This window comes from Nelumbo nucifera, chromosome 1 (genome assembly GCF_055504915.1).
Source record: "Nelumbo nucifera cultivar China Antique chromosome 1, China Antique-T2T, whole genome shotgun sequence".
In the NCBI taxonomy this organism is placed as follows: Eukaryota; Viridiplantae; Streptophyta; class Magnoliopsida; order Proteales; family Nelumbonaceae; genus Nelumbo; species Nelumbo nucifera.
This window is the reverse complement of record NC_142649.1, coordinates 41,325,866-41,353,807: the sequence shown is the minus strand read 5'-3', so window position 1 is coordinate 41,353,807 and position 27,942 is coordinate 41,325,866. Positions and strand designations below refer to the sequence as shown.

Below are 27,942 nucleotides of genomic sequence, written 5' to 3'. Positions count from 1 at the left end.
TTACATTTAACATCCCTGGGAGATAACCTCCCAATAGAAATTGGCTTCTGTTCAGCCCCTAGCCATTGAATGAGCTAAAATATTGACTAATCTCTGAAGCCATAAAAATGTTTTCCTAAATTCCTTGGCCAATTGTTTTATTTCACAGATAACATGTCTGCATTTTCAAGAACCAATATTGTTGTTTTTAAGCCAAACCACAACTATACAAGATTAGCGTTGCATGGACTCTCCTAAATGGCTGAAGTGTCTGTGCTGGACAACATCTTCATGGATTCTTAAGGGACACTTCTACATAACACTTTCATTTTTCTCATTGTGTATTTCACATGAGTGAAGAGCTAACATACATGTTGTATGTTATTCTTCCTATATAGTGTTACTTAAGTAACAGGAAGCTTTCAAACCCTATGAAGTTAGTATTAAAATAGATAGACTATTTCATATGTATTTGTAGACATGCCTGTAAATGCACTCATAATTGAACAATGGATATGGCACTGAACAGAACAGAATGGCAAAACAGGATTCATGCAGCTGACCCCATATAGTTGGGACAAGGCTAAGATGATGATGCCTGCAAAATACAAGTTTTTTGACTTTCCAAATCAGATTCCTAGGCACACCTCAGACTGCAAATCCTATATATGTGTCTGCAAGCCTTAAAGAGGCTGGCCTGTAGCCACCTCATCCATATCCATTTTATATACACTTCCCCAAAATAATTTCTGTCTATCCACCCTGTATTTGGCCATTGAGTCTGCCAGCTCATTTGCTAATCTATGGATCTATATATCTTGCAAGTACATAAATTTCTTTGTTGATGTTCCTCTAGTTTGATATTCCTAACTTGCTGTCTAACCAATTTTGAGTCACCTTTTTTTTTTGATAAATGATAGAAACTTTATTAAAACAGAAAGGTAGCGTCACATTTGATTACAATATACACCCAACAGAGGCGCAAGATGCATCCCCATCCAGAAACAAAATTACAACTGAGCCCAGAATAATTCAGATTTATGCACCCCCCCCCCACCCCCAGTTTTGCAAAGAAGTCAGCCATCCCATTGGCTGAATGCCTTTCTCATTACAGTTTCAGGTTCCTTCAGCCACCCTATTATCAATTTAGCCACATTCAATTAACAGCTCTCATAATTCAATTCTCTAGCAATCTGTTTTCCTTGTAAAACAGCTTGGAACTCCGCAAAAACCGAGTCCCCTACTCCAACTGGACCTGAAAATACAGCAACAACATGACCTTCAGAAATTCTAAACACTCCCCCTATACCAGCTGGGCCTGGGTTCCCTAGACTGCTACCATCAAAATTCAGTTTGATGAAACCTTCTTCCGGGGGTTTCCAAGCCACAATTGGTATGTTCCTTACAGTAGACCTTCTAGCTACAGCTTCGAAATTTCTCCACATATCATCAAAAGAGAAGTCAGAAAAAATATTTAAGGACTTGGCCCACATTATAGCTCTATATAAAATGCATTCCAGCATTGCTTCCTGACTTCTTTCTTTATCATTGAACACTCTACCATTCCTTTCCTCCCCCACCATCCAAATCAATACAGCCATGACACACCTCCACAAAATTTTACCTCTTCTCTTTGGCCAACCGAAGGTCGTTGAATCAAATAGACTTCCAATCTGCATAGGTAAATTCCACCTGTGACCAAAATGTTCAAAAATCTTTTCCCAAAGAGTAACAACCAAAGGACAGGATATCAGGAGATGGTAGTGGCTTTCTCCACTTGCTTTACACAGGGTACACTAGTCACCAGTTAGGGGGAAAGGCATAGAAAAGGTCTTCTTTTTTGAAAGACATCCATGTGTTTATTTTTCCATGAAAAACTTCCCAGCACAAAGCCCCAACCTTGTTTAGACCAAATTTCCTTAACAGGGCAATGAGAAGAGATTGGGTCTAAACACAAAAAGGAAAGGAAAGAGGCACAAGAAAGGAGACCTTTGGGATGTGGAAGCCAAATCCAACCATCAGACTTAAAATAATCCAACACAAAATCAAGAACTTGTAACAGTGAGGTTGCCCTTTTAGATTCATGGTCCCTTAAGTTACTTCTTAGACCCAAATTCCAGCTTAAACCGGTTGACAAGGAGAGGGAAACAAAATGAGAAACAGGTTCTTTTTTGAACAAAGAGAGGGAATAGAACAAGGGGAAAAGATCTTTAAGGGATGAATTACCAAGCCAAAGGTCCTCTCAACGAAGAACTTTATCTCCAGAGAAAACACCATACCTGATTTGGCTTAGGAACTGAGGGAGCACTCCACATGGATTTCCAAGGAGAAGCCAAAGTAGCCCTCGAAGTTACTCCAACATCCCAACCATTGCCTGTAAAACCATGGATGTTACCAATCACCTCTTGTCACAATCTCCCCCTCTCTAGAGGTCACCTCCAAAGCCAATTACCTAGTAAAGACAAATTCTTTTTTCTTAAATTTCCTATACCTAGTCCCCCCCTGATCTTTACTTTTGCACACTAAATCCCAACTGATCAAGTGATCCTTCCTACCTTCCCCCAGCTCCCATAAGAAATCTCTCATCAATTTTTCTAGTTTCATAACTTCCCTTCGTGTCATCCTAATAACCTATAGGTAATAGGCTGGCGAATTAATGTGGATTTTATCAGTGTAATTCTACCTCCTAGAGAGATATAATATCTTTTAGGTTGCCAATCTCTTAGTACAACTCTCTACAACTGGGTTCCAAAACCTACTTTCGATTTGTCTCCTAGCATCATCCCAAGGCATTTCAAAGCCCAACAAACAATAGGGAAACCTAAAGACTCCACTACTCCATCTAGCTCCTCCTGCTCCAAATTTATTCCCACCACACAACTCTTCTCAAAATTAATCTTCAACTTAGAGATATATTCAAACAACCTAATCACCTCCTTCAACTACCTTGACTTCCTTAGATCCCCACCTTCATAGAAAAAAATTGTATCATCTACAAATTGTAAATGTATTACCATTGTAATATTCCTACCTACTCTCCAGCCTTTAAAGAGATCTATCATATCTGCTCTTAGAAGAAATATTCTAAACGCATCCGCTATTAGGGTAAAAAGGAAGGGAGAAGGAGGTCCCCTTGTCCTAATCCCCTAGTAGCTGGAAAAAGGTCCCTTACCACACCATTCACCAAGACCGAGTAATGACAGGTTTACAAGAACCCTTTGATCCATCTACACCATCTTTCCCCTAAATCATAACATTTCAATACTTCTAATGGAAATATCAAATCCACCATGTCATAGGCCTTCTCCAAGTCTAATTTACACACAAAACTTTTCCTCTTCCTCTCCACACATTCATTAGCTATCAGCATTTGATCAATAATTTTTCTACCTTGAATATAATACCCTTCAGATTGTGTAATCAAACTTGGGAGGACCTCTCTTAATCTGAGCGACAATACCTTCCACCAAACTGTTTTTGAGGTTCAGACTCCCCAATCCATAGTTCTTGTAGTACTGCCATCACCTCAGCCCTTTTAGAATTATCCACTCCTATAGGACCCAAGTGTATTGCCAATATTAATTCCAGGCAAATCTCTAATGACTCATATGCCCGATCTTCCTGGATTTCCAAGGCTGCACCCATCAAAGTTGCGATTCACTTGATTACTAAGTGGTTCCAATGTCAAAGCGGTCTAGATCTGTGGGGAGAAAAAAAGCCATCGAGTACCACCCTCTCAAGATATCATCTATTGAGAATTGACCAAACCCCTTCCCCCACTCTGTAATTTAGAGGTTTAGTCGGTCTCAGCCCATGGGCCCAGAAAAAAATAGTAAAGATAGTTTCATGAAAAGCTCTACCTAAGCCTGAAATTCTTGAGTTGCCTAAGCTGCATCCATCAGAACTTAATCAGGATAAGGACAGGAGGGGCCCAGATTGAACATGTGATGGTCCTAGCTTATGTAGAGCAAGCAACAATCTTCCATCCCATAATAAGATCATCAGTATAAAAGGGGAGAAAGACATTCGTACACACCCAATGTGCCACTTTCACAGATGTTTTCAATAATAGCATTTTTAGTTTAGGTCTTGTCTCTAGAAATTCTTTCCCTTCTATTTTTTTATTACTATTTCTTTCCCTACTGTTTTCTAATCAAGGAAAAAAAAACAACATTCGAACCACTCATTTGTTGAATAGTCCATAAAAATAAAAGAGTTACAAAACATATTTAAGTTTTCTTGCTTTTATCATTCAACCAGTTGCAAACAAGTAAACCAAGTACAGAATAAATAGTCGAGTAAAATATGCCTACACTATACAGCTTATCATATAACATGCAAGAATAAGCTTCAAAGCTCATAAGAAACAAATATTAAAAATTTAAATAACATTTGCACATACATAAAAGAATTTTTTTAAACAATCGCATTATTGAGAAACAAGTATAAACAATGAATACCTTTGATGCAGAAGTCATGGACCTCAAAGATGTCATTCTTTCACCTTTTTCTGACAATGAACCTGTTCCTTCATCACTCTTGCAACTCTTACAGCTACCGCTGCAATAAAATTGTAAACACCAAATCCACAATAGTAGGATGTAAGTCCTGGGTTATTTGCACCAACATATCAAAGACAAACTTCAAGCCAAATATGTACTTGAATGCATGTAGCCTTGTTGATGCTTTGTCTTCCTCCTGCTTTTGCTTGATTTTTGCAAGTTGCTCTACTTTTGCAACATAGTTATTCTGGTCCATGGGATATAGGTAATTATGAAGTTAAAAGAACATAGAATGGGTAAATACAAAATTGAATGGAAACTATGCAGAATGGTTACATTTAGGTTACTCTAGAGCTTACCACCATCATATAAGCACATACAACTAAAGTCTATTCCTTCAACACAATAAAGTACACAAGTAACACCTACTCTTTTTTCTTGGATAGGTAGTAATGCATACTCTTATTGTTAAACTTTGCCTTTTTTTAACTCTTTGTTTTCAATACAATTAACTTCTTAGAGCATGAAAAGGTTTCACCTTACAAAAGAAAACAGAAAAAAAAAATCAAAAAAGAAAAACAAGAAAAACCAAGACCAATAGCTAACATCATCTGCAATGATACAAAGCAGACCAAAAACCAGAACCAGAAGTTCTATTGATATCTTCAAACTACAGTTACACTAATAACCATTCCAAAAGTGATGGATAAATGCCAGACATAATTCTATTCGATTGCTGCTTGCTTTCAAAGATATCTTTGTTCCTTGCCTTCCAAATACCACAACAAACCATAAAGGGAATGATGTTCCATGTGGGGATATATGTAAACTGGAGGTGGACATTTTGGTGCCTGGAAGAGAGCTGAACTTTGGATGGAAAGATAAGGCCAACCCTGCACATTATTGGAGCACCTTGGTTGCTAATAAGAATGCTGAGTTGCAACGCCTTACTGAGTTGCAACGCCTTTCAAATAGAAAATAACCCCCAAAACTGAGTTGCTTTTAAAGGAAACCGTAGAAACAATCTTGGAGAAATATGAAAGAAAGAGCAGCTGCACCTCACAGAGATTTCAATAGCCCTACCTCCTATTACAAAACTTCAGGAGAGCTGAAAAAAAAAAACTACCCAGAAACTTTTGGGCGACACTTTCAATCTGAGATTTAAACTCTAAATCTCACCTCAAATTAAGTTTTCTCTAACTCTTCTTGACTGCTGGGCAATCTCCAAGAACAAAAGTGTCTCGGGCAAGCTTCGAACTCCACCAATCTCCAAGAATCAGGCCACGAAGAGAACTAAATCTCCAGCCCTATTAAAATCTCATGTAGCCGGCTGGGAAGAGCTCACATGAGATTCACGAGCAGAACTAAAACTGCTCTAATACCAACTTGAGGTTACTGCTGTTAGCAGAACTTTTAGGTTGAAAAATAACCCAGAAATTGAAAGAGAAGAAGAGAGAAGAAGAGAGAAGAAAATAGAAGAAAAATAGGAGAGGAATGGGGTAGAATGTTCTATTACTGCCGCCCTATGTAGTATTATCTATATGTGTTTAACATAGCATTAGGTAAAAGGACAAAAATGCCCTGCTACTTATAACAGTACAAGAAAGCAAGCATAAAGCAAAAATAAGCAACAAAAAACTGAACTTATGGGACCACAAGTAAATATATCAGCTCTGGTCCACTATCACTACAATGTCTAGATGCACATTGCATATGCATGGTGAAGGAAGGGAAAATCCATCATATGGATGGATGAACCATGCTAGATGGTTGGGAGAAATTTCAAAAATTTCTTTTACCCTTCCGGGAATCGTATTCACAGTTTTACAAAAACTGCATTTTTCAAGGACCGTTCTTGCACCGAAACCGGACCAGATTTGAAACCAAAAGAAAGGGAGAATAATACCTGATACGGAATCCACACGTATAGTTCCCAAATTGGTAGTTCATGCCCAAAGAGGGTACCAAAACCAGCTTCCACTGAAGATGGCGCAGCTTGATTTGAAGTCGGTTTAGCAAGGCAATCCTTCAGCAAGAACTGCAATCCAACAGTTTGGATCGAGCAAGGGATGTGAGCACGAATTGAATCTGATATTTTCTTGCAAAAATCAGATATCAAAACTGATCTCTATCATTCCAAGACCTGGAGGTCGAACTAGGGTTTGGGCGGCAAGAGCAGAAGGAGAGAACTGAGAGCAGAAGTGTGTCTGGAGCAGTTCGCCTCCTCCTCCTTTTATAAGCCTTAAAGATCAGCACTCCTAATCCAATTAGGAGGAGCCTTTAATCCAAATCTTTATTTGGATCTGGACTCTTTAAGTGGATAAGAGTTATCCTCTCATCTTAATTGTTGATCCAAACCCAAATCCATACCCATATTCACCCAAGTCACATGATTGCTTAACCTGTCATTTGACATCCTGATTAATCCAATTAATCATGGGCTTTAGGCCCATTAAGCAAGTGGCTCACGTCCCCAATTAGTTGCTGGCCAATTTGGCTCTCTTTGTATGGTGTGGGACCCCAACAATGACCTCACATAAGCCCATATGGGTTCGGCCCAACTTCTTTGAAAGAGCTTGGCCGAATTCACTGATAAGCACAGTGAACCCCTGAGTCCATCAGTATGGGCTCTTAATGGGCCCAACATTTACATTAAATGGTCCTTGAGTCCAGTCATCCTATGAAGGCCCAAGGACAATGGACTTAAGTGAGATATAACCCATCAGGTAAAACAGCCTTAAATGGTCTCTTACACTTCACCTCTCAGCCCTTAATGATCAACCACTGCCCGAAAGGGAAGGACCTCTCCCTTGGCTACAAGGTACAGTGTTGCACTCTTTGTTCGGATGGATCCCATGAATTAAAACATTATGTGAAACTTTTTTGTAAAACATAATATATATATATATATATATATATATATAATTTTATAATATAAATATATTTTATAAAAACAAATCTCAAACAAGTTTGAAATCGATTGCTAGCAGTTTTGGTTTCCATCAGAGAGTGCAGTCCCGATCATTCACTTTGTCCGACAAAGGTGTTGATCCTGTCACTATGATCACCCACTCAAGTGAATTCAAAGACTGCCCCAGCATACCCAGGTTTTGACCCCCAAAGGATCTCACTGATTGGCATATCAAAGACAGCCCAATCCGACACCTAGTGCAGTACCATAATCGAGTCTAGGGGTTAGGTGTAACTTTACAGTTTTGCCCACCAGTCTCCAAGGTCCAGGGCATAATTGAAAAATGGTCCGGGTTCAGTGTTTCAAACAAACACACACTACATGTATTTCGGGCCTGACCCTAGCAGCTAAGACAAACTACCCCAACATACTTGGCAACACATTAGTGTCAGCCTTGGTAGGATAAACTTCCCCAAGTCTATCCAACAGCTGAGAACATTCTAAACTAACACGAGTCTCATAAGTGTCCAGTTTAAGGGTAATTAGATAGAAATATACCAAATATAACATAAATCAATTATGTACTTTATTCATTTAAAATAAATGTATATGTACATCAATCTGATTGGAGCTAAGGGCACACATTGTCTAACACATGGATACAATGGAAAAAATATGATATGCATGGATACACCATATCGAAGACAATGGGGAGAAGCTCGTCAGTTCCAGCAATTATTGTCTTAATGCTAAGGCTGGTTTCTCTTCAGGGACACGTGATCAGGATGATGCTACTTGGCCATCTCAAGATTCTAGGCTTTACTTAGTGGAATCGTGTACAATAGTTTCAAAAAAAATGCAAAAGGGGTGGAGTTGCAGGTGGGGGGAAGACTAGGGGATAGTGAGAAACATCTAAACGATTTTATGGAGAAAAAGGTTTTTGTTGCTGTTGAAGGAGGTGGCCCCATTGGAGATGCACCTAACAGGTCTACCTATGAAGACGAGTTTTCAGCTAACATTCCAACTTATTTTGGGGAGGCTGTATGGTAAGTTGGGCGTCAATCTAGGTCAAAGGAGGAAGAATGAAGAAAGATGTGAAGCTAATGAGGTTGGAATAGTTCCTAATAAGTCTCAGGCTTCTAGCAAGATGCATATTGTCCATGTAACTAAAGTATTATCTAGGCTGAAGCTCAGATTGGTTGGAGTGGTCCCACAAAAAATTTCAAGGTCTTGAAGAGAAAGGGTGAGAAGATGAAGTTGTTAGAGTTCACTGATCCTGGTGGGGGAGAACAAATTTGCTTTTTGAATTCAGAATCACAGCTAGTTAACACTCAACATGAAATCAACAATTTTGGGGAAGGGAAAGAAGCTGATTTGAGGACAGCTGGTTTGGAGAAGGAAGGTGGTTTATATATTGAGAAAGTTGGTGAAAAGAATGTTGGAATTGGAAAAAAAAATGTTTTTTTCTTTTTGGGAGGTGAGGCTTTTGGTAGGAGAGCCTTTCAAGATTTCAAGAGGGAGGAGAGTTTGAAGAATGTCATCCTGGGGGAAAGAGGAGAGGCTTGGAATGAAGCAGATGATGGAAGGGTTGATGTGCACAAGGAGGAGGATTAGTGGAGGCTAGCACTTATCTTTTCTCTCATTTTTTATTTTGTCTTTTGCTATGGGGTTAGGGTTGAAGGGGGTTTGGTTGTTTGGTTTTGAGGGAAGTCGTTTTTAGGTTGTTCTGTTTTGAGTTTCGTGTAGGGTGGTCACCTCATTTATTGTTGGTGACTGCTTGTCACCTCTCTCTTGTATGCCTTTTACTTTTTTAATAAATTTTCTTTTATTATCAAAAAATATATAATTATATTTAATCTATAACTCTAACAACTTTAAATAAGGTATATACATAAGAAAAATGTATTTTAATGGTTTATGACTTTATGTGAAGTGTAATTTCGCCATTAAAATGTGAAGTGTAAATCTCTGGTATATCCCAAGGAAGTGTTGGCAAATGGTACAATAATTAAAATTCTACCTGCAACCAAACAAATAGAGAAGCCAAACCCAAATAATTGAAACAAAAGGATAGGAGATTAATAAGTGATAACAAATATCACCATTAGCCTTACAAAGGATACACCATATAGGGGATAAGCACCAATTAAGTCATTTTCTTTAAAGCAAATCACAAGTGTTGCACTTTTCCAGGAAAGCTTCCCAACAAAAAGCTCTTATCCTAGGAGGTACCAATTTACCCCAAACTTCCATGAGTAGAAAGGTTTGCCCAATACTATCAGAGGATTGCACTAGAGCTTTAAAAAAAGAGGCACAAGAAAAAACATCAAAGGAAGTCATGTTTCAAATCCGGCTATCCCTCCTCAAAGAATCCAATACCACCCCTCCCAATATCTAAATTAAAACTGAGACATTATTAACATAAGAGTCCCTAAGAGACCTTCCAAAAAAACCCATATACCACTCATACCCATGACTTTCATCGAAAGGAAACAAAAAAGGTAGACATTGCCTCATTTTTAAACAAAGAAAGAGAATACAAAGAAGGAAATTGTTCCCTCAGAGACACATCCCCAACCCAAATATGTGCACAAAATTTCACATGATTTCCAGAACATGGATCATACCTGATAAAAAGGTAGGAAGGAAGGAAGAATGGCATGAATGGATATCCATGGAGAAGCTTGTGTAGCCCTAGCCAAGACTCTCGCATCCCATCCTTCAATCGTTTGCCCATGAATACTTAAAATCACCTAGGCCCACAACATATACATGTCCATTGTTAATCTCCATAACCATTTCCCCAATAATGCCTCAATTCTCTTTTGAACATTTCTTATGCCTAATCCACCATCAATCTTGCTTCTAGTTACCACCTCTCAATTGACTCTATGATCTCTTTTCTCTTCCCTTGGTTCCCATAAGAAATCTCTCATCAACTTATCCAAAATTCTGCTTACCCCTTCTAGGGTCTTAAAAGCAAATAAGAATTACACAAGCAAATTGGTCAATGTAGACTTTATCAACGTGATCCTACTTCCCAACAACAAGTAATTTTTCTTCCATGATCTTGGCGAATCTATCAACCACTAGGTTGCAAAAATCATTATTTCTCAGATTATCCCTTAAAGGTAGTCCCAAATAATTCAAAGGCCATTTACAGACCACATATCCCAAAGTGTTAGCCTGTCTGCCACCTCCATCTCATCCATATTAACCCCCACAATGCAACTTTTATCAAAGTTAATTTTAAGACTTGACATTTTCTCAAATAGTTGAACCACCGACTTCAAGTTCCTGACCCACCTAACATCATCAACCTCACAGAACAGGATAGTACCATTTCCCCTATCTCTACCAACCCTCTATCCCCTCACCAAGTTTTTAGAATCCACCCTAGCTATTTGCCTACCCAAAACTTCAGCAATAAAGTGAATAGGAATGGAGAAAGGGGGTCTGCTTGCATAATCCCTCTAACTGCAAGAAAATGATCTACCACTGCTCCACCAAAATAAAGTAATGACAACTTACTCCATCTCCCCAAAACCAAAATTCTCCATCACTTGCATTGAAAACGACCAATCAAGCTTGCCACCATAGATTTCATTATCCTTCCAACCACTATTACTTGTTATTTTAAAGCTAATGTTTATGCTAGACAAGTCAAAGGGCTTATGATCCATTATCATTTTTCCCTTAAATTCCACTAGAAACCATTGCACCTAATTCTAAAAGCAGTTTCTTACTACCTTACTAACTACATCATCAAAATCTTCCTTATCTGAAGTTGGGTTGAGCAGTAAAAGAAAAATGATTGACACAAAAACAATGAGTGACTTGGTGCAAGCTGAAGACTGTAGAGGAACAAAGGGATGATCAAAAAGGAGATAGGCCAAAGTGGCAAGAAGGACCTTAGCCGTTATGATACTATAGAGGATATTTTTTTGTTAAGTGGTTTTATAGAGGGTATAGACCACGAGGAACTAGGGCTTTTTGTAGCTGATGAAAATAGTTAGGATAGATCAACTTAAACCAACTAATTTTGTCTTATGCCAAATCAAACACCAGTAATGCATTTAGATATTTTAAACAGGAAAAATTTCCTGATCATGTAACCATTCTAGAGCTCTCACTAATATTAGAAAATCCTAATTATTTGCCTCATGAACAATCCCTAGTCCCTAAACTTGCTGTCCAGCCTTCAGATATGAAATAACACACGTCAATGTGTCATCTAAAAATGTCATGTAATAATTAGATATCCAACTCTGCAGCTCATTCCTCTTTTTAGCCCCTGTGCAACTATCAGCAGCTATGAAAATGTATCAATATCAACTAATCGAGATAATTTAACAGCATAGAAAAATGGTATAAGATGAGCAAAAGAAAAGTGCGTATACATACTTCCAACTCCGCAGCATGAGCATTTCTGTCAAAGGACCTCCCCCTTTTTCCCCTCTTTTTTCCATTGCTCTTACCTAATCTCCCAGTGTCACCTGTTTCAACAAGAGAATCATTCAAGGACTCACATGAAGCGGAAGTTTCCCTCCCTCCATTCCTTGATCTTTCTAAATAAGCAATTTCATTGCTAGAGATTCTATTATCATGCACCCTCCTGCAAAATATCAGATAGAAGATTTATAAAACAAATTTATTTCCAAACTAATTTATCAAAAGTTCATAGCATATTTAATTTATAGGAACATGAAGCAAGTATTTTTGTTTGATTCACGTTGTAATACTGAATATGGAAACTAAACAATAGAGAAGCTGCATGTGCATATTTCTGGCCAGGAGTAAGGAATGGACTTCAGATCTCCTGCCCTATGGTTGCATTTTGACATATGGAAGTTGAAATAGTTTTATCTCTGGGGATTGACTACATATAATAAAATATATTGTTATTTGATTACAAGTGAGGAAGATTACAAGAAATCCTTTCTAATAGTAAATAAAATTCAGTAAAAGAAGAAAAGACAAGGGAAATATAGAAAACATATATGGGTTTTGCAGCAGAAGCGCGGTTAAAAAATGTCCACATCTCACCAAAAGTTTTAATCTCATAGTCATAGAAAAGACTTCATCACCATAACCACATTCATCCATCTCCCCCCCCCCCCCCCCCCCCCCCCGCCGCAACACTAGTAAACGAAACAACAGAGCTTGACAATATTTTTTAATTTTAGTTACAATACACCCTTCTAGACAAAATAACCTGCATTCACATCTCTATCCTCACCCCAAATGAACATATCTAGAATAACAGACCTGCATCTCTCAAATATCACTTTTTTGGGGGCCACCAATTGAGTCATCACAAGTATTAAGAGAATACTTTTTTTTTCTCCTTTCCATGTCAACCAACTCAACTTTCTCAATATCTTCTAGATTGTCAAAAAAGGCCAAGTCAACTATAGGATTGAAAACATCTTACCATTAACACCAACATAAAGCATCAATTGGTGTTGAATTGAAAACACCAACTAAAAACATCAGTTGGCATTCGATTGAAACCAGCCATCAAGATCTAAGAAAACTTTAATTATCAGACCAATTCTTAAAATTTTCAAAGGCATGTCAGTCAGGTCTAAAAGTTTAGTTTTAATAGAGTGTTATATTGGAGCTAGTGATGTCAATGATGGTTTTCTAGAAATATGTGCAGGACATTAGGTTGTCAAGTGGACAACTTCCCTTTGACCTATTTGGGTATTGCAATTGGAGCAAAGGCATCAGTTATGTCTACATGGCAGTGGTGCTGGATAAAGTCAAAAAGAGATTAGAACCTTTGAAGTAGATGTAAATCAGTCCTCAAATATTAGGTGTAAATTTGAAGATTAGAAGAAAAAAAATGAAGAAGAGAAGTTAGAGCAGCAGCACAAGAGAAGATGGCGAAAAGAGAAGGAAGAAGAAGAAGATTCGAATTATCTTCCCTTTCTCCTCTAATCCTTTTTTTATTAAGCATTAATGTTGGAGTAATGACAAGTATGCCCTTAAGTGGGCGGCCAGCTAGGCAGTAACATAAAGAGATTAAACAAAAAGAAATAGCAGGCCCATTAGCCAACAAGAAAAGAAATAGCAGGCCCATTAGCCAGCTAGGCAGTAACATAGATGTCAATCATGCCCAGCTTGCTTATATAGTGTCATTTTCCCTCTTGAACTGCCTTGGTCAAGATATCAACCAATTGTTCGTCTGATGTGATGAATGACAAACAAACTTCTCCTGAGGAAACTCTTTCCCTTATAAAATGTCTATCAACCTCAATGTGCTTAGTTCTGTCATATTGAACAGGATTATGTGCAATGTTGATAGCTGCTTGGTTGTCACAGTAGAGCATCATTGGCTTCTCGTAGTCAACCCCCAATTCTTCTAAAAGGGATCGTAGCCACAGTAATTCTGACACACCATGTGCCATTGCCCTGTATTCTGCTTTAGCTGAAGATCTAGCAACTACAAACTGTTTCTTACTCCTCCATGACCCAATGTTCCCAGCGACCAGAGCACAATAACCTGAGGTGGATCTCCTATCATCAATACATCCTGCCCAATCAGCATCAGTGAAAGCTTCCAGCTTCATGTGTCCATGTTTGGCAAATAGAATACCTTTCCCTGGAGTACCTTTCAAGTAACACAGAACCCTTTCTGTAGTAGCTAAATGAGTATCTCTGGGAGAATGCATAAATTGACTAATAACACTTATTGCATAGGAAATATATGGCCGAGTCATGCAAAGATATAACAACTTCCCAAGCAGTCTCTGAAACACCCCCCTATCAGATAAAAGCTCACCATCTGTAGCAGAAAGCTTATGATTAGGATCAATAGAAGTGGAGATTGGTTTAGCTCCAAGTTTACCAGTCTCAGCAAGGAGGTCAAGGACATATTTATGTTGAGAAATGAAGATACCATCCTTAGATCTAGCAACTTCAATACCCAAAAAATACTGAAGATCTCCCAAATCCTTGATCTCAAATTCAGAGTTGAAAAATCTTTTTAGTTTACTGACCTCTTGAGTGTCATTACCCGTGACCACAATATCATCAACATAAACTATCAAGAAAGTCACCAAAGAGCCATTTCTCTTCAAGAACAGAGTATGATCAGATTGAGTTTGTGTGTAGCCAAAGGAGACAAGAGCAGCCTAAACCTCTCAAACCAAGCCCGAGGAGACTGTTTGAGACCATAAATAGATTTCTGCAGTTTACACACATTGCCTTGCATTTCCTTCCCATACACCCCTGGAGGCAAAGACATATAGACCTCTTCATGTAGGTCTCCATTCAAGAAGGCATTTTTAACATCAAATTGGTGTAAGGGCCAGTCAAAAGTAGCGGCTAGAGATAACAAAACCCTGACTGGGATCATCTTACGAACCTAGGTATCACATGGGAAGAAACAGAAGCAAGAAAAGAGTAGTAGGAAGGAGAGAGAAGGTTGTAAGACAGTTGTTTGGAGATACAATGGGTTGTACACTTCCACTTGCCCTTGCGGAGAGCAATAGGAAGATCAAGGTCTGGGAAAGCTGTAGATGGGTCAGAAGAAGGCTGACCTGTTACCTCAGTAATGATGGGAGGAGCAAGAGGCTCTTCTGTAGGAGTGGAAACAACCTGCCCATGTCTGAATCTCTGCCTTTGGTACCACCTTTGGAGAACAGGAGGAGGAGGAATTATAGGAGAATGAGGTGGAGGAGGAGGAGGAATAGGAATATCAGAGGTAGGTCCAGTGGGAGAAGTAGACACCTCATGACAGGACTCAAGAGGAATGGGAAGAGGAACAGTTGGAGACATAGCAAAGGGCTCTTCAGATTTCTCCCCCTCAGGAGAAATGCTAAAGAAAGGAGTCAACTCAACAAAGGTGACATCCCGAGATACAAAGCGGGTGCCACTAACTGGATCAAAACAGCAATATCCCTTCTGTGTGGAAGCATATCCCAGAAAAGCACATTTACGAGCCTTAGGTTCAAACTTGTGCCTTTGATGACTGTGAATATGCACATAGCAAGTGCACCCAAAAACACGGAGAGGAAGAGAAAAAATATCCTCATCCGGGAAGAGAAGGCTAAAGGGGGTTTTGAAGTTAAGGACCTGGGAGGGCATACGGTTGATCAAAAAAGTAGCAGTAAGAACAGCATCTCCCCAAAATTTTATAGGAACATGGGATGCAAACAAGAGGGATCTAGCAACTTCAACACATGTCTGTTCTTCCTTTCCGCCACCCCGTTTTGTTGTGGAGTGTAGGAACAAGAACTTTGATGAATAACCCCAAAAGTTTCAAGATAGGCGGAGAGAGTTCTCTCAAAATACTCCTTAGCATTATCAGAACGGAATATTTTGATACGAGTGTTAAACTGGATGAGGATGAGTTCATAAAATTTTTGCACAATAGCTGGTACTTCATCCCTAGCTTTCATGAGATAAATCCAAGTGTAACGAGAGTAGTCATCAATAAAAAGGATAAAGTACCTGTAACCCCCCATAGTTGGCAAATGATATGGTCCCCACACATCAGAGTGAACAATATGAAAAGGAGAAAGGGATCTTTTATTGCTTACTGAATAAGAATGTCTACAATGCTTTGCCAGTTCACACGACTCACAATGAAGACTCGATAAAGACACTCCCTTAAACATATCTGGAAACAAATGACTCAAAGCAGAAAATGACAAATGACTAAACCGAAAGTGACATAACAAGACTTTGTTAACAAACTCTGACAAAACTGACTCTAAGGAAAATCCATGAGGTGGTCCCAAAGCTCGATCCGGTGTGTCCAGCAAGTATATTCCGTTCGCCTCATGGCCACTCCCAATCATCCTCTGAGATTGCAGGTCCTGAAAAACACAATGAGTGGGAAAAAAGGTTATGCTATTCATGGATTTAGTTAACCTGCTAACAGATAAAAGGTTTGTGTTAAGTTTAGGGACATGAAGGACAGAGGATAAATAAAGGGTGTCAGAGGTCTTTATATCTCCTTTACCAGAGATGGGAGCAAGAGATCCATCAGCAAGGGATATTTTCTCTTTGCCAGAGAGAAGGTGGTATGAGCAGAAGAGATTAGACAGGCTGGTCATATAGTCTGATGCACCGGAATCAATAATCCAAGGGATTTTATGATTACCTGAAACTGAAGCATGATTTGCAGAAGCACGAATACCTGAGTGAGCAAATGCAGATGAAGATGATGTGTTGTTGTTGGAAGAGTGAGATGAAGAAACAGTAGCTTCCAAGTGATTTAGTAGCCTCCCATACTTTTCAAAATCCGCCTTCATTGCTCCCAACTGCTCAATGGTTGATTTTTCTTCACTCTCCTTATTTCCTCCTTCAGGTACTGTAGCAACATTAGTTGTCTTAGGCTTTCCTACCTGACTACCCTTATTAGAGTTGTTGTTATTCTTAAACCTATCATGAAGAAGCTCAGGATGAAGCTTCCAGCAAGTGTCCTTTGTATGCCTCGGTTTCTTGCAATATTCACATATCTGCGCCTTTTTCTCAGTAGGACCCTTTGGCTTTATTCCAGCACGTTCATAGTGTTCTATAGGTGGACCCTACAACTGAACCTGCCGCCTACTCTCCTCACTGCTTATCATAGCATATGCCTAGGAAAGAGTAACCTCATCTCTGGCCAGGATATTTTGCCTAATGATGTCAAACTCAGGGTTGAGTCCAGTGAGAAATTCAAGCACCCTATTTCTCTCCACCAACTTCCTATACATTTCAGCATCATTCTTACTCTCCCATACAACTGTCTCCATAACATCAATTTCTTGCCATAGGGATTTTAGTATAGAGTAGTAGATTGCTACACTCTTCTCCCCCTGTCTTAGGTTCTTCACATCACTTTTCAACTTATAGACTCTGGCTACATTCAACTTCTGTGAATAGGTCTCAGTAACACTGTCCCATATCTCCTTAGCCGAAGACATCCAGAGATAATGCTGACTTATATGAGGTTACATAGAATTGACCAACCATCCTATGACAATATAGTTCTCTTGCATCCATTTCTCAAATTCAGGGTTTGTCTCTTCGGGTTTCACTTTACTACCTGTGAGATACCCGAGTTTTCCTCTACTACAGACATAAATTCTTATAGACTATGCCCAAGCAAGATAATTTGTCCCATCTAGCTTGATTGTGGTCACACCAGTCAAAACGGAATCTACCGAGCCAAGGCCGGAAACCGGCACTTGCTTGAACTCACTTCCGTTTGGCTCCATCAATCAAACGAAAATCAAAGAACCAGAAATTTTGTCTATATAAACTTACTTGAAGTCAAACCAGAACCCAGATGCTTGAAAACTAGGGTTTTACTCCGTCCAGTTGTTGGGGAGGAAGAAAAAAGATGTAGCCGCTCCTACCAGAACTTCCCAATCTCTTCCAATCCTGAACCGCCCTCCTTTAGGAGTCACAAGACACCTCCCAAGCACAAAGCGTCACACCCAAAGCTTCACCTTTACCTGTACCTTCGAAAATCTCTAATCGGCTAGGGTTTTGGGAAGCAACAGAACAGCACCGCTTCTTGGCAATATCCAGCCAGATTTAAACTCTCCAAACCCTCTACCAACTAGGCCAGAGATCCTCTGAACTATAGAGAATCTATCTCTCCATACACTCTCTTAATCTAAGGGTGTATGGGAAAAGAGGAAGAAGAAAAGAGGAAGAAATAGACCTGCTCTGATACCAAGATGTAAATCAGTCATCAAATATTAGGTGTAAATTTGAAGATTAGAAGAAAAAAAAGGAAGAAGAGAAGTTAGAGCAGCAGCACAAGAGAAGAAGATGGAGAAAAGAGAAGGAAGAAGAAGAAGATTCGAATTATCTTCTCTTTCTCCTCTAATCCTTTTTTTATTAAGAATTAATGTTGGAGTAATGACAAGTATGCCCTTAAGTGGGCAGCCAGCTAGGCAGTAACATAAAGAGATTAAACAAAAAGAAATAACAGGCCCATTAAGAGAGGCCCATTAGCCAACAAGAAAAGAAAAGATATTACAAGAGGAGATACTAGAACCCATTCGGCCCAGTCTCTTTACAGAAGTGTAGATATCTGTTGACAGGTCACACATACTCTTATTTTTGGGCATGTTTTTTGTCTTATATTAAACAACATAAAATAACTTTAATACAAGAGGAGAGGAAACACCAACGTTTAACGTGGTTCGGCATGGTAGCCTACATCAACAAGAGGAGAGGAAACATATCCACTATGAGAACAAGAGATACAATTCTCTCTCTCTCTCTCTCTCTCTCTAATCTCACACAACCACTTGCTTAAATAAGCAAAAGACCAAAATACATCAGAATTACAGAGAAGAAAAGAGGAGAAAAATTGAAGAGAATGGGAGAAGCCGAAATTAGGTCTGCCCGACCCTTTCATTAGCTTAACTCACAAATAAAAACTGGATACAAAGACAAGTATGCCCTTAATAAATCGGCTACTTGTAAAATCTAAATAAACACTCTTAACTTAAACATAAATTAATGGGCCTTGGGCCCAATACCTCCCTAACTGTGTGCTATGTAAATAAAAACAAGTGATATCAACCCAAAACAGAACACTCCCCCTCAAGTTGGGAATAGAAGTCACACACTCCCAACTTACGTAAATCATGCTCCAGCTTGTTTCTTGCAACACCTTTTGTAAGAACATCAGCAAACTGCAAGTCAGATGTAACATATAGTAAGCACATTTCTTCGGATGTCACGCTTTCCACTATAAAAGTGTCTATCCACTTCTGTATTCTTTATCCTATCATGTTGAACCAGGTTGTGGGCAATATTAATCGCTGCTTGATTGTCACAATATAGCATCCAAGGTTCTTCGGCCTCAACTCCAATCTCCCTTAACAAGGAACAGACCCCGAGGAGCTCTGTAACACCAAGTGCCATGGCTCTATATTCAGCTTCTGCACTTGACCTTGCCACAACTGTTTGTTTCTTACTCTTCCATGAAACTAGATTACCTCCAACAAGAGTGCAAACTCCTGATGTAGATCTCTTGTCATCTAAGCACCCTATCCAATCAGCATTTGTGTATGCCTCTACCAAAGTGTCCCTTCAAATAGGAAAGTATCTTGTCAATGGCCTCCCAATGATGAACTTGTGGGGCATGCATGTATTGACTCACCACATTCACTGCATAAGAGATGTCTAGTTGTGTCATACACAAGTATAGCAATCGGCCCACTAATCTCTGATACCTTCCAACATCATTCACTAGCTCACCTTCTAAAGCATTTATCCTAAGGTTCTAATCAATTGGTGTATTAGCTACCCTTGCCCCAAGCTTTCCTGTATCCTGTAGTAAATCCAAAACATACTTCCTCTGTGAGATGAAAATCCCATGCTTGGACCTTGCCACCTCAATGCCCAAAAAGGACTTTAGCTCCCCAAGATCCTTAATCTCAAACTCTTTATGCAGGTTCTTCTTCAAGGTATCAATCTCACTCAAATCATTTCTTGTGACTACAATGTCATCCACATACACTATCAAAACTGACACCAGTGACCCCCTCGTTTTCACAAAAAGAGTATGATTAGATTGAGTTTGAGTATAGCCAAATACAGCCAATGCACTTCTAAACCTGTCAAACCAAGCTTTGGGCGATTGCTTCAAACCATATAGAGACTTCTTCAATCTACATACCTTTTTCTTTATTGACATCATTGTAAAAACCAACTGGAATATCCATGTACACCTCCTCTTGCAAGTCCCCCTTTAAGAAAAGCATTCTTCACATCAAGTTGGAAGAGTGGCCAAGAGTATGTAGCTGCTAGTGATAGAACAATCCGGACTGAGCTCATCTTTGCCACTGGTGCAAAAGTCTCCAAGTAATCTATGCAATAAGTCTGAGTGTACCATTTTGCAACCAGCCTCGCCTTGTACCTTTCTATAGTTCCATCGGCCTTGTACTTCACTGTATAAACCCATCTACATCCAACAGTCTCCTTGCCATCAGGTAAATCCACAATCTCCCATGTCTGATTTTTAATCAATGCTTCCATTTCTTCCTACATAGTTGTCTCCCACTTAGGTTTGGGGAGAGCCCCACTAACATTCATGGGTATAGACAGAAAGTTGAGGGAGGAAAGGAAGGCCTAGTAGGAAGGAGATAATCCATTGTAGGAAAGATAGTGTGAGATGCAATGAGCAGTATACTTCCTCTTCCCTTTTCGAAATGCAATACGGAGATCTCGATCATTTGTGATGGTGTTAGGAGCAGGGGTAGTAGTATCAATAGGAACTAAACTATCAGAGGAAACAAGAGGCATACCTGGGTCTATGTCAGTAGAATATGGAATCTCCGATGAGCCGATAGGGAGTGACGTGGGTTCGTCTATTGTGGAATCAACCTCCTTGTGTTGTCGTAGGCGTTGTCGTGCAAAACACTGAGAGGCAGAACGCAATGGAGGTGGAAAAGTGGGTGGAGTAGGTGGGTCAGACACTGGAGTGGACAAAGGAGCTGGAACAGGAAGTGCTATAGATTAGTCACTTCCTTCCCCAAAACACTCCCCCTGAGAAGAACTCCCCGAGAAAAAAGGTGTGGACTCAAAAAAAGTGGCATTCGTGGTAACATACCAACTCCTAGAGACTGGATCATAACAAAAATACTCCTTCTAATTTCCTACACACCCAAGAAAAACAAACTTCTTCGCCTTAGGGTCCAGTTTTAAGTGGTGAGGACCAAGAACATGGACAAAGTATAAACATCCAAAAGCCCTTAGATGAATATGGAACATCTCCCCCTCAGGAAAAATAAGGTTGAATGAAGTGTTATATCCAAGAACATGAGAAGGCACCGGATTAATAAAAAAAAAACTGTCGTAAGAATAGCATCACCCCAAAAACGAACTGAAACTATAGAGTTCAATCAATGTTCCACTTCTTTTGAACTTTGATTTGTGAAGGCATAAGACATTTCTCTTCTAAGCTCTATCCATCCTTCTCTAGTTTTTCTTTCTTCCCTTAACCAAATCAGCATTGCGAGCTTCAGCTTCATCTAAAACTCCACTTGGACAAGATGCGAACTTCGTGCAGGTGCCTAGATGGAGGAGGGTGGTGATAGATGAGGCAAATCATCTCCTGTCGAGGTGTTTAAAGGCCTTTCCACTCAAGTTATGTGATTATTAAAATAATCACCTAACCTGCTTTTACTAACCCAACCAGGACCAACAACCGGTCCTGACCCTTGAACTCAAACCGGTTCGAACCACCTCACTCTAGACTTTAAGTTGAGTGGTCCCAAAGCTTTAGATGACGTGGCTCCACCACTTGTAAGAAGTAGAACTGTTACTATGTGATCAGAGAAGTAATACAGGTTCGAAGAGAAGGAGAGAGAGAGAGAAGAAGAAGAGTGAAGAGTGAAGAGAGGAGGAGAAGAAAGAAGGGGTTCGGTGAAAGATAATTTGCCACCCCATACACTTATTTATTTATAGCTTTAGGTTCCTTACAAGAATAGGAAATAAACATAAAGTCTTAGTCCTACTAAAACAAAAATTAAAAACAATAAGGCCAGCCGGCCCAACTTAAAAGAAATTAGAAACAATAAAAGAAATTAGAAACAACTAGGTGTGGGTATGGAACCACACACACTAGAGCATGAGTGTGGGCATGGAACCCCACACTCGTGGCTAACCAACTATTTCTTCACTCCCCCTCAAGTTGGGAATAGATATTTGTCATGCCCAACTTGTGTAGATTTGTCTCCAACTTGATTTTTGTGGTTGCTTTGGTGAAGAGATCAACTAACTGCATGTCTAAGGCAATGTAAGGAAGGTATACTTCCTGAGATGTGACACGCTCTCGGATAAAATGTCTGTCAACCTCGATATGCTTAGTCCTTTCATGCTGTATTGGGTTGTGGGCAATATTATTTGCAGCTTGATTATCAAAATACAACATCAGAGGCTTCTCATAACCAACCTCCAACTCATTAAGCAAGGATCTCAACCAAAACACTTCTGCAACACCATTGGCCATGGATCTGCATTCTGCTTCTGCACTGGAGCGAGCAACAACATTTTGTTTCTTGCTTCTCCAGGAAACAAGATTTCCCCCCACAAATGCACAATATCCAAAGGTGGACCTCCTACCATCAACACATCCAGCCCAATCCGCATCTGTATACACTTCTATTTTCATATGACCATTATTCTTGAAGAGTATACCTCTCCCTGGACATCTCTTTAAGTAGGCAAGAATCCTTTCTACTGCAAGGAGGTGGGTGGTCCTAGGAGAATGCATGTATTGACTGACAAACTAACAACACTAACGGCATAAGAAATACCTGGTCGGGTTAGATAGAGATAAAGAAGTTTCTCAACCAGCCTTTGGTGCATAGCCCTGTCCTCAAGGAGTTCTCCACTTTCTGCACTTATCTTATGGTTAGGCTCAATGAGAGTATCAGCAGGTTTCACTCCTAACTTGCCAGTTTCTTCCAATAAGTCCAGAACATGCCTCCTTTGGGAGATGAAAATGCCATGCTTAGATCAAGCTACCTCAATTCCTAGGAAATAGTGTAACTTTCCTAGGTCTTTCACTTCAAATTACTTGTGAAGGTGTTGTTTAAGGGTTTCAATTTCACTAGTGTCATTTCCTGTTATCACAATGTCATCTACATAGACTGCAAGTAGAGTCAGGGAATGACCTGTCTTCTTAAAGAAGAGAGTGTGATCTGACTGAGCCTGTATGTAGCCGAATTTGTCCAATGCCAGTCTAAACCTATTAAACCAAGCTCCCGGGGATTGTTTCAGCCTAGACAAGGCCTTCTTCAAAAGGCAAACTTTCTTTCCTGCTTCTGTACTATAAAATCCAGGGGGTAACTCCATGTTTACTTCCTCTTGCAAGTCTCCATTGAGGAAGGCATTCATAACATCCAACTAAAATAGTGGCCATGAGAAATTTGCAGCAATGGATAGAAGAACTCTGATAGTGTTCATTTTTGCAACAGGTGCAAAGGTTTCTGTATAGTCCATGCCATAAGTTTGTGTGAATCCCTTTGCAACCAATCTGGCCTTATACCTCTCTATAATACCATCAGCATTATATTTCATAGTAAACACCCATTTGCATCCAACAGGTTTCTTCCCTTTAGGCTGGTTAACTAGTTCCCATGTGTTGTTCTTAACAAGAGCATCCATTTCTACTTGCATTGCTTCCTTCCATTCAGGTATCAAAAGAGCTTCTTGCACTTTTCTGGGTATAGGAATAGCAGAAATAGATGCCAAGTAGGATCTGTAGGATTCTGAGAGACAATTATAGGAAAGGAACTTGGAAATGCAATGGGCAGTGGATGAGGTGCAACGGCGCCTCCCTTTAGGAATAGCAATTGGAAGATCAAGGTCACCTGTCGGTGAAGGCTGAGCATTTGTAACAGTGGGATCAACAATGGGAGCAGTAGTAGTGTCTAGATCTGGAGCTATAGAAGATGTTGGAACCGGCCTAGATTGTTGTTGAGTATGAGAATCAACCTGCCTCCACCACTTTCTGTGATACACTCTCAACTCCTTGCATTTTTTACAACCTTCTTCGCAACTCACCCCCTCAGTAACTGGGACAGGTAAAGGAGTTCTTGGGGCTGAAACTGAAATCCCTTCCTCACTATTCACCCCCCGAGGAGAAGCCTTATGATAGTAGGACATATCCTCAAAGAAGGTGGCATTCGTGGACACAAAGCGCTTCCCTAAAACTGGCTCATAACAGCAATATCCCTTTTGATTTTGTGCATACCCAAGGAAAATACACTTAGTGGCTTTGGGATCAAACTTGGAGCGATGAGGTCCAAGGATTTGAACAAAACAAGTACACCCAAAAGTTTTGAGGGGAATAGTGAATAGGTCCTTATCTGGATATAGAAGACTGAACGGGGTTTGCATGTTTAGGACCCGTGAAGGAACCCTGTTAATGAGGTATATGGTTGTACGGATTGCATCTCCCCAGAAGCGTATGGGAACATTGGAGTTGAGCATGATGCTTCCAACTACCTCTAAAATATGTTTGCTTTCTCTCAGCAACCCCGTTTTGCTGAGGTGTGTGAGGACAAGTGCTCTGATGAATGATCCCATGATCAAGGAGATAGGATGCCAAGGGTTTTGCAAAGTATTCCTTGGCATTATCAAATCTAAGAATCTCGATCTTAGTTTCAAATTGGGTTAGGATCATCTGATGGAAAGCTTAAGTCAAAGAGGGGACCTCGTTTCGAGAGTGCATAAGGTAGACCCATGAAAAACGGGTATAGTCATCAACAAATAATAAGAAATATCTATACCCCCCCCCCCCCAAACATCGGTATGCACAAGCTCAAAAGGAAGGTTGGTTCTTTTATTACTTAAAGGATAAGATGGTCTACTGTGTTTTGCAAGTTCACAACTTTCACATTTTAACCCAAACACTTATACTAACTCAAACAAGTTTGGAAAAAGACTCTTTAAAGACCCAAAAATATAAATGACCTAAGCGGTCGTGCCAAAGCATAATCTTACTACAAAACTGAGAAACAAACAATTTCCCTGCTTCACTCTGCTCCCCCTATGAATGTTCAAGCAGGTAGACTCCATTCATCTCACGGCCAATCCCAATCACCTTCGTTTCCAGATACTGAAAAATACACCGATCAAGGAAAAAATTTACTGAACAGTTTTGATTTTTAGTAATACTACTAACTGAAAGTAAATTAGCACTAAGCTTGGGAACATGCAAAACTGAGGATAGGGTGATGGTATCTGATAATCTGATGTCTCCCTTGCCAGAAATTGGTACAAGAGAGCCATCGGCAATAGAAATTTTGTCTCTCCCAGAGGATAAACAATAGGAGTTAAATAGAGTAGATATGCTGGTCATATGATCTGAAGCACCTGAATCTATTACCCAGCAAGGTCTAATATTACCTAGGATAGAAGCATGGCAAGCAATAACTCTTGTACCTGTATGATCAAGGCTGAAGTAGGCTGTTGCACTGATGTAGGCTGAGCTGAATTACTAAATTCATTTTCTAGCTGAGTCAGAGCAGCTCGGATTGTAGCTAGGGTATCTAGAGGAGTGTCTCTTGTGCCTGATGAAGTTGTACTATAAGTGTTGACTGCCATATTAGCATTCCCTTTCTTATTTCTGAGCTTTGCTGGAACTAGATGAGGGTGCAGCTTCCAACAGGTGCCCTTAGTATGTTTAGGTTTCTTGCAGTGTTCACTTACCAAGTCCTTCTTAGCTTCCTTCTTCTCCTTATCCCCCCTAGATTTAGGTCTAACTGCTGCCAAGGCTGATTCGTACAGCTGTTGTTGCAACATAACCTTTCTCCTAGTCTCTTCACTATGTGCTAGGAAATAGGCTTGTGATAAAGTCACACTATCTCTTCTCAACAACTGTTGTCTCACAATGTCATATTCAGAATTCAGACCAGCTAGGAACTCAAAAACTCTGTTAGTTTCAACCTACTTTCTATATGTTTGTGCATCTTTCTAACTCTCCCACTCAATTGTTTCAAGATGGTCAATTTCATGCCACAGGATTTTAAGGTTGAAAAGTAAACGGAGACCTGCTTCTCTCCTTGCCTCACATTTTTAACCTCACATTTCAGCTCATAAGCCCTAGCAACATTAAGGGACTGAGAATATATTTCCTCCATAACATCCCATATTTCCTTAGCTGTTTTGGCCCACAAGTAGTTTCGGCTGATGCGTGGCTGCATAGAGTTGCACAGCCATGTCATCGCCAAAAAATTCTCAACCCACTTAGCATAAGTAGGGTCATCCTTGGTTGGTTCCTTCACATCCCCTAAAAAGAAGTTCAGTTTTCCTCTACCCCGAATAGCCATCATGGCTGATTGGGCCCACTCTAAGTAGTTTGATCCATCAAATTTAACAGTTGTAATCTGAAAGGTGTTCTCAGTCATGTTACCTGAACCACCAGTCCCAAAAACACCTTCCCCTTGGTTCTTGTTTCTTGAACTCCATTCTAAGTTAGGAAACCTACTATAATCAGAAAAACTATACCCCAAGGCTGATAACAGCCGACCTAGGACAAGGATTTTGCAGTTACCCAAAACCAGATAACAGTCAACTATTGTCCTGGAATTAATCAGTCCTGGACTTCAGGTTTTTTTCCTCCTATAAATAGGTTAAAAAAAAAGAGATTTTCTAGCCGCACTTCTCTGAATGAACAACAAGGACTTTTTGAATATCAATCTCAAAGAAAAAGAACTTACTTTCTGAAGAAAAGTAGCCAATTTATCTCTAACTGCTGCCGGCCTCAAGAAAAGAAGGAACTTGCCCAGAAAAAACTGATTGCTTTTACTATTGTCAGCCTCAAGAAAAGGAGAAGCTTGCCCATAAAACTGATTGCTACCTTCAGTCTTCAAACTTGATCGACCAACTACTGTCAGCACCTTGGATCTTGGTCAAAGAATCAAGAAAAAAACTGATCGGCACCTCCAGTCTTGATCAAGAATCAATCTTGATCACTCAATTCCTGCCTGACTCTTCCTGATTACAAGAAGCACTCTCCAATCTTAGGACAGCTGCTAAAAAACTTCTTGTAACCTTCAAGAATCAGCCAAAGTAAGGATCTTTCTGAACTTCCAGCCCTAAATAATTCTCATGTGGTCGGCTGAATTAAATCCACATGAGAAAACCCTAGATCGAATGCTCTGATACCAGCTTGTAAGAAGTAGAACTGTTACTATGTGATCAGAGAAGTAATACAGGTTCGAAGAGAAGGAGAGAGAGAGAGAGAGAGAGAGAGAGAGAGAGAGAGAGAGAGAGAGAGAAGAAGAAGAAGAGTGAAGAGAGGAGGAGAAGAAAGAAGGGGTTCGGTGATTGATAATCTGCCGCCCCATACACTTCTTTATTTATAGCTTTAGATTCCTTATAAGAATAGGAAATAAACATAAAGTCCTAGTCCTACTAAAACAAAAATTAGAAACAATAAGACCAGCCAGCCCAACTTAAAAGAAATTAGAAACTAGGTGTGGGTATGGAACCCCACACTCATGGCTAACCAACTATTTCTTCACCGCCCATGATAGTCTCTGCATAAGTTTTTGCACCTGATTCAATTAAATTTGAGTTGCAAATTTTATTAGGCATTTCCTTCTTGTCAAACCTGCGTGCAGTTTTCCATGATAGCCTCTTCTCAGTTTGATCAACTGCCAACTGTTCATCTTCCTGAAGCGTCCCCTCTTAACACCTTTCCTCTCTCCTTCGCCCATGTAGGTAAACACCCATCACACCTCTCTTTCCAAAGTTCACATTTTGTCGCTAACCATACCTTACTCCAAAGCCCTCCATGGAGAATTTCAATCAAGCGAGGAACAGCTTCGGTTTCATTCCGACCACCGCCGCTCGGAGGTTTGTTGTATCAGTCGCCAATAGAACTCCTCCCACAACTTTAACAATTTTGTTCAAAGTTTCCACCTGCCACAGGTTAAACAAGAGACCAAGGAGTTTGATTTTAAATGCTCCATCTTCTAGCTCCCTACTATTACATGACAAAAACCAACTATCGATCAAAACAAACCCGAAATTAGTGTTAAGCAATGCGAAGTTCACCACTTTCTCGCCAAC

The 27,942-nt window shown here is 39.8% G+C and overlaps 1 protein-coding gene across 1 annotated transcript in view; it reads right to left on the bottom strand.

The window, feature by feature from the left end:
• The window catches only part of SRD2 (snRNA activating complex family protein), an 81,725-nt gene that overhangs the window by 37,586 nt on the left and 16,197 nt on the right, over window positions 1-27,942 (bottom strand). Inside the window, exons 6-8 of the mRNA XM_010246520.3 lie at window positions 11,797-12,007; window positions 4,640-4,728; window positions 4,440-4,539 (exon numbers count right to left, since the gene is read on the bottom strand). Coding sequence (XP_010244822.1) covers window positions 4,440-4,539; window positions 4,640-4,728; window positions 11,797-12,007 — 400 coding nt within the window. The remainder of the gene's footprint in view (window positions 1-4,439; window positions 4,540-4,639; window positions 4,729-11,796; window positions 12,008-27,942) is intronic.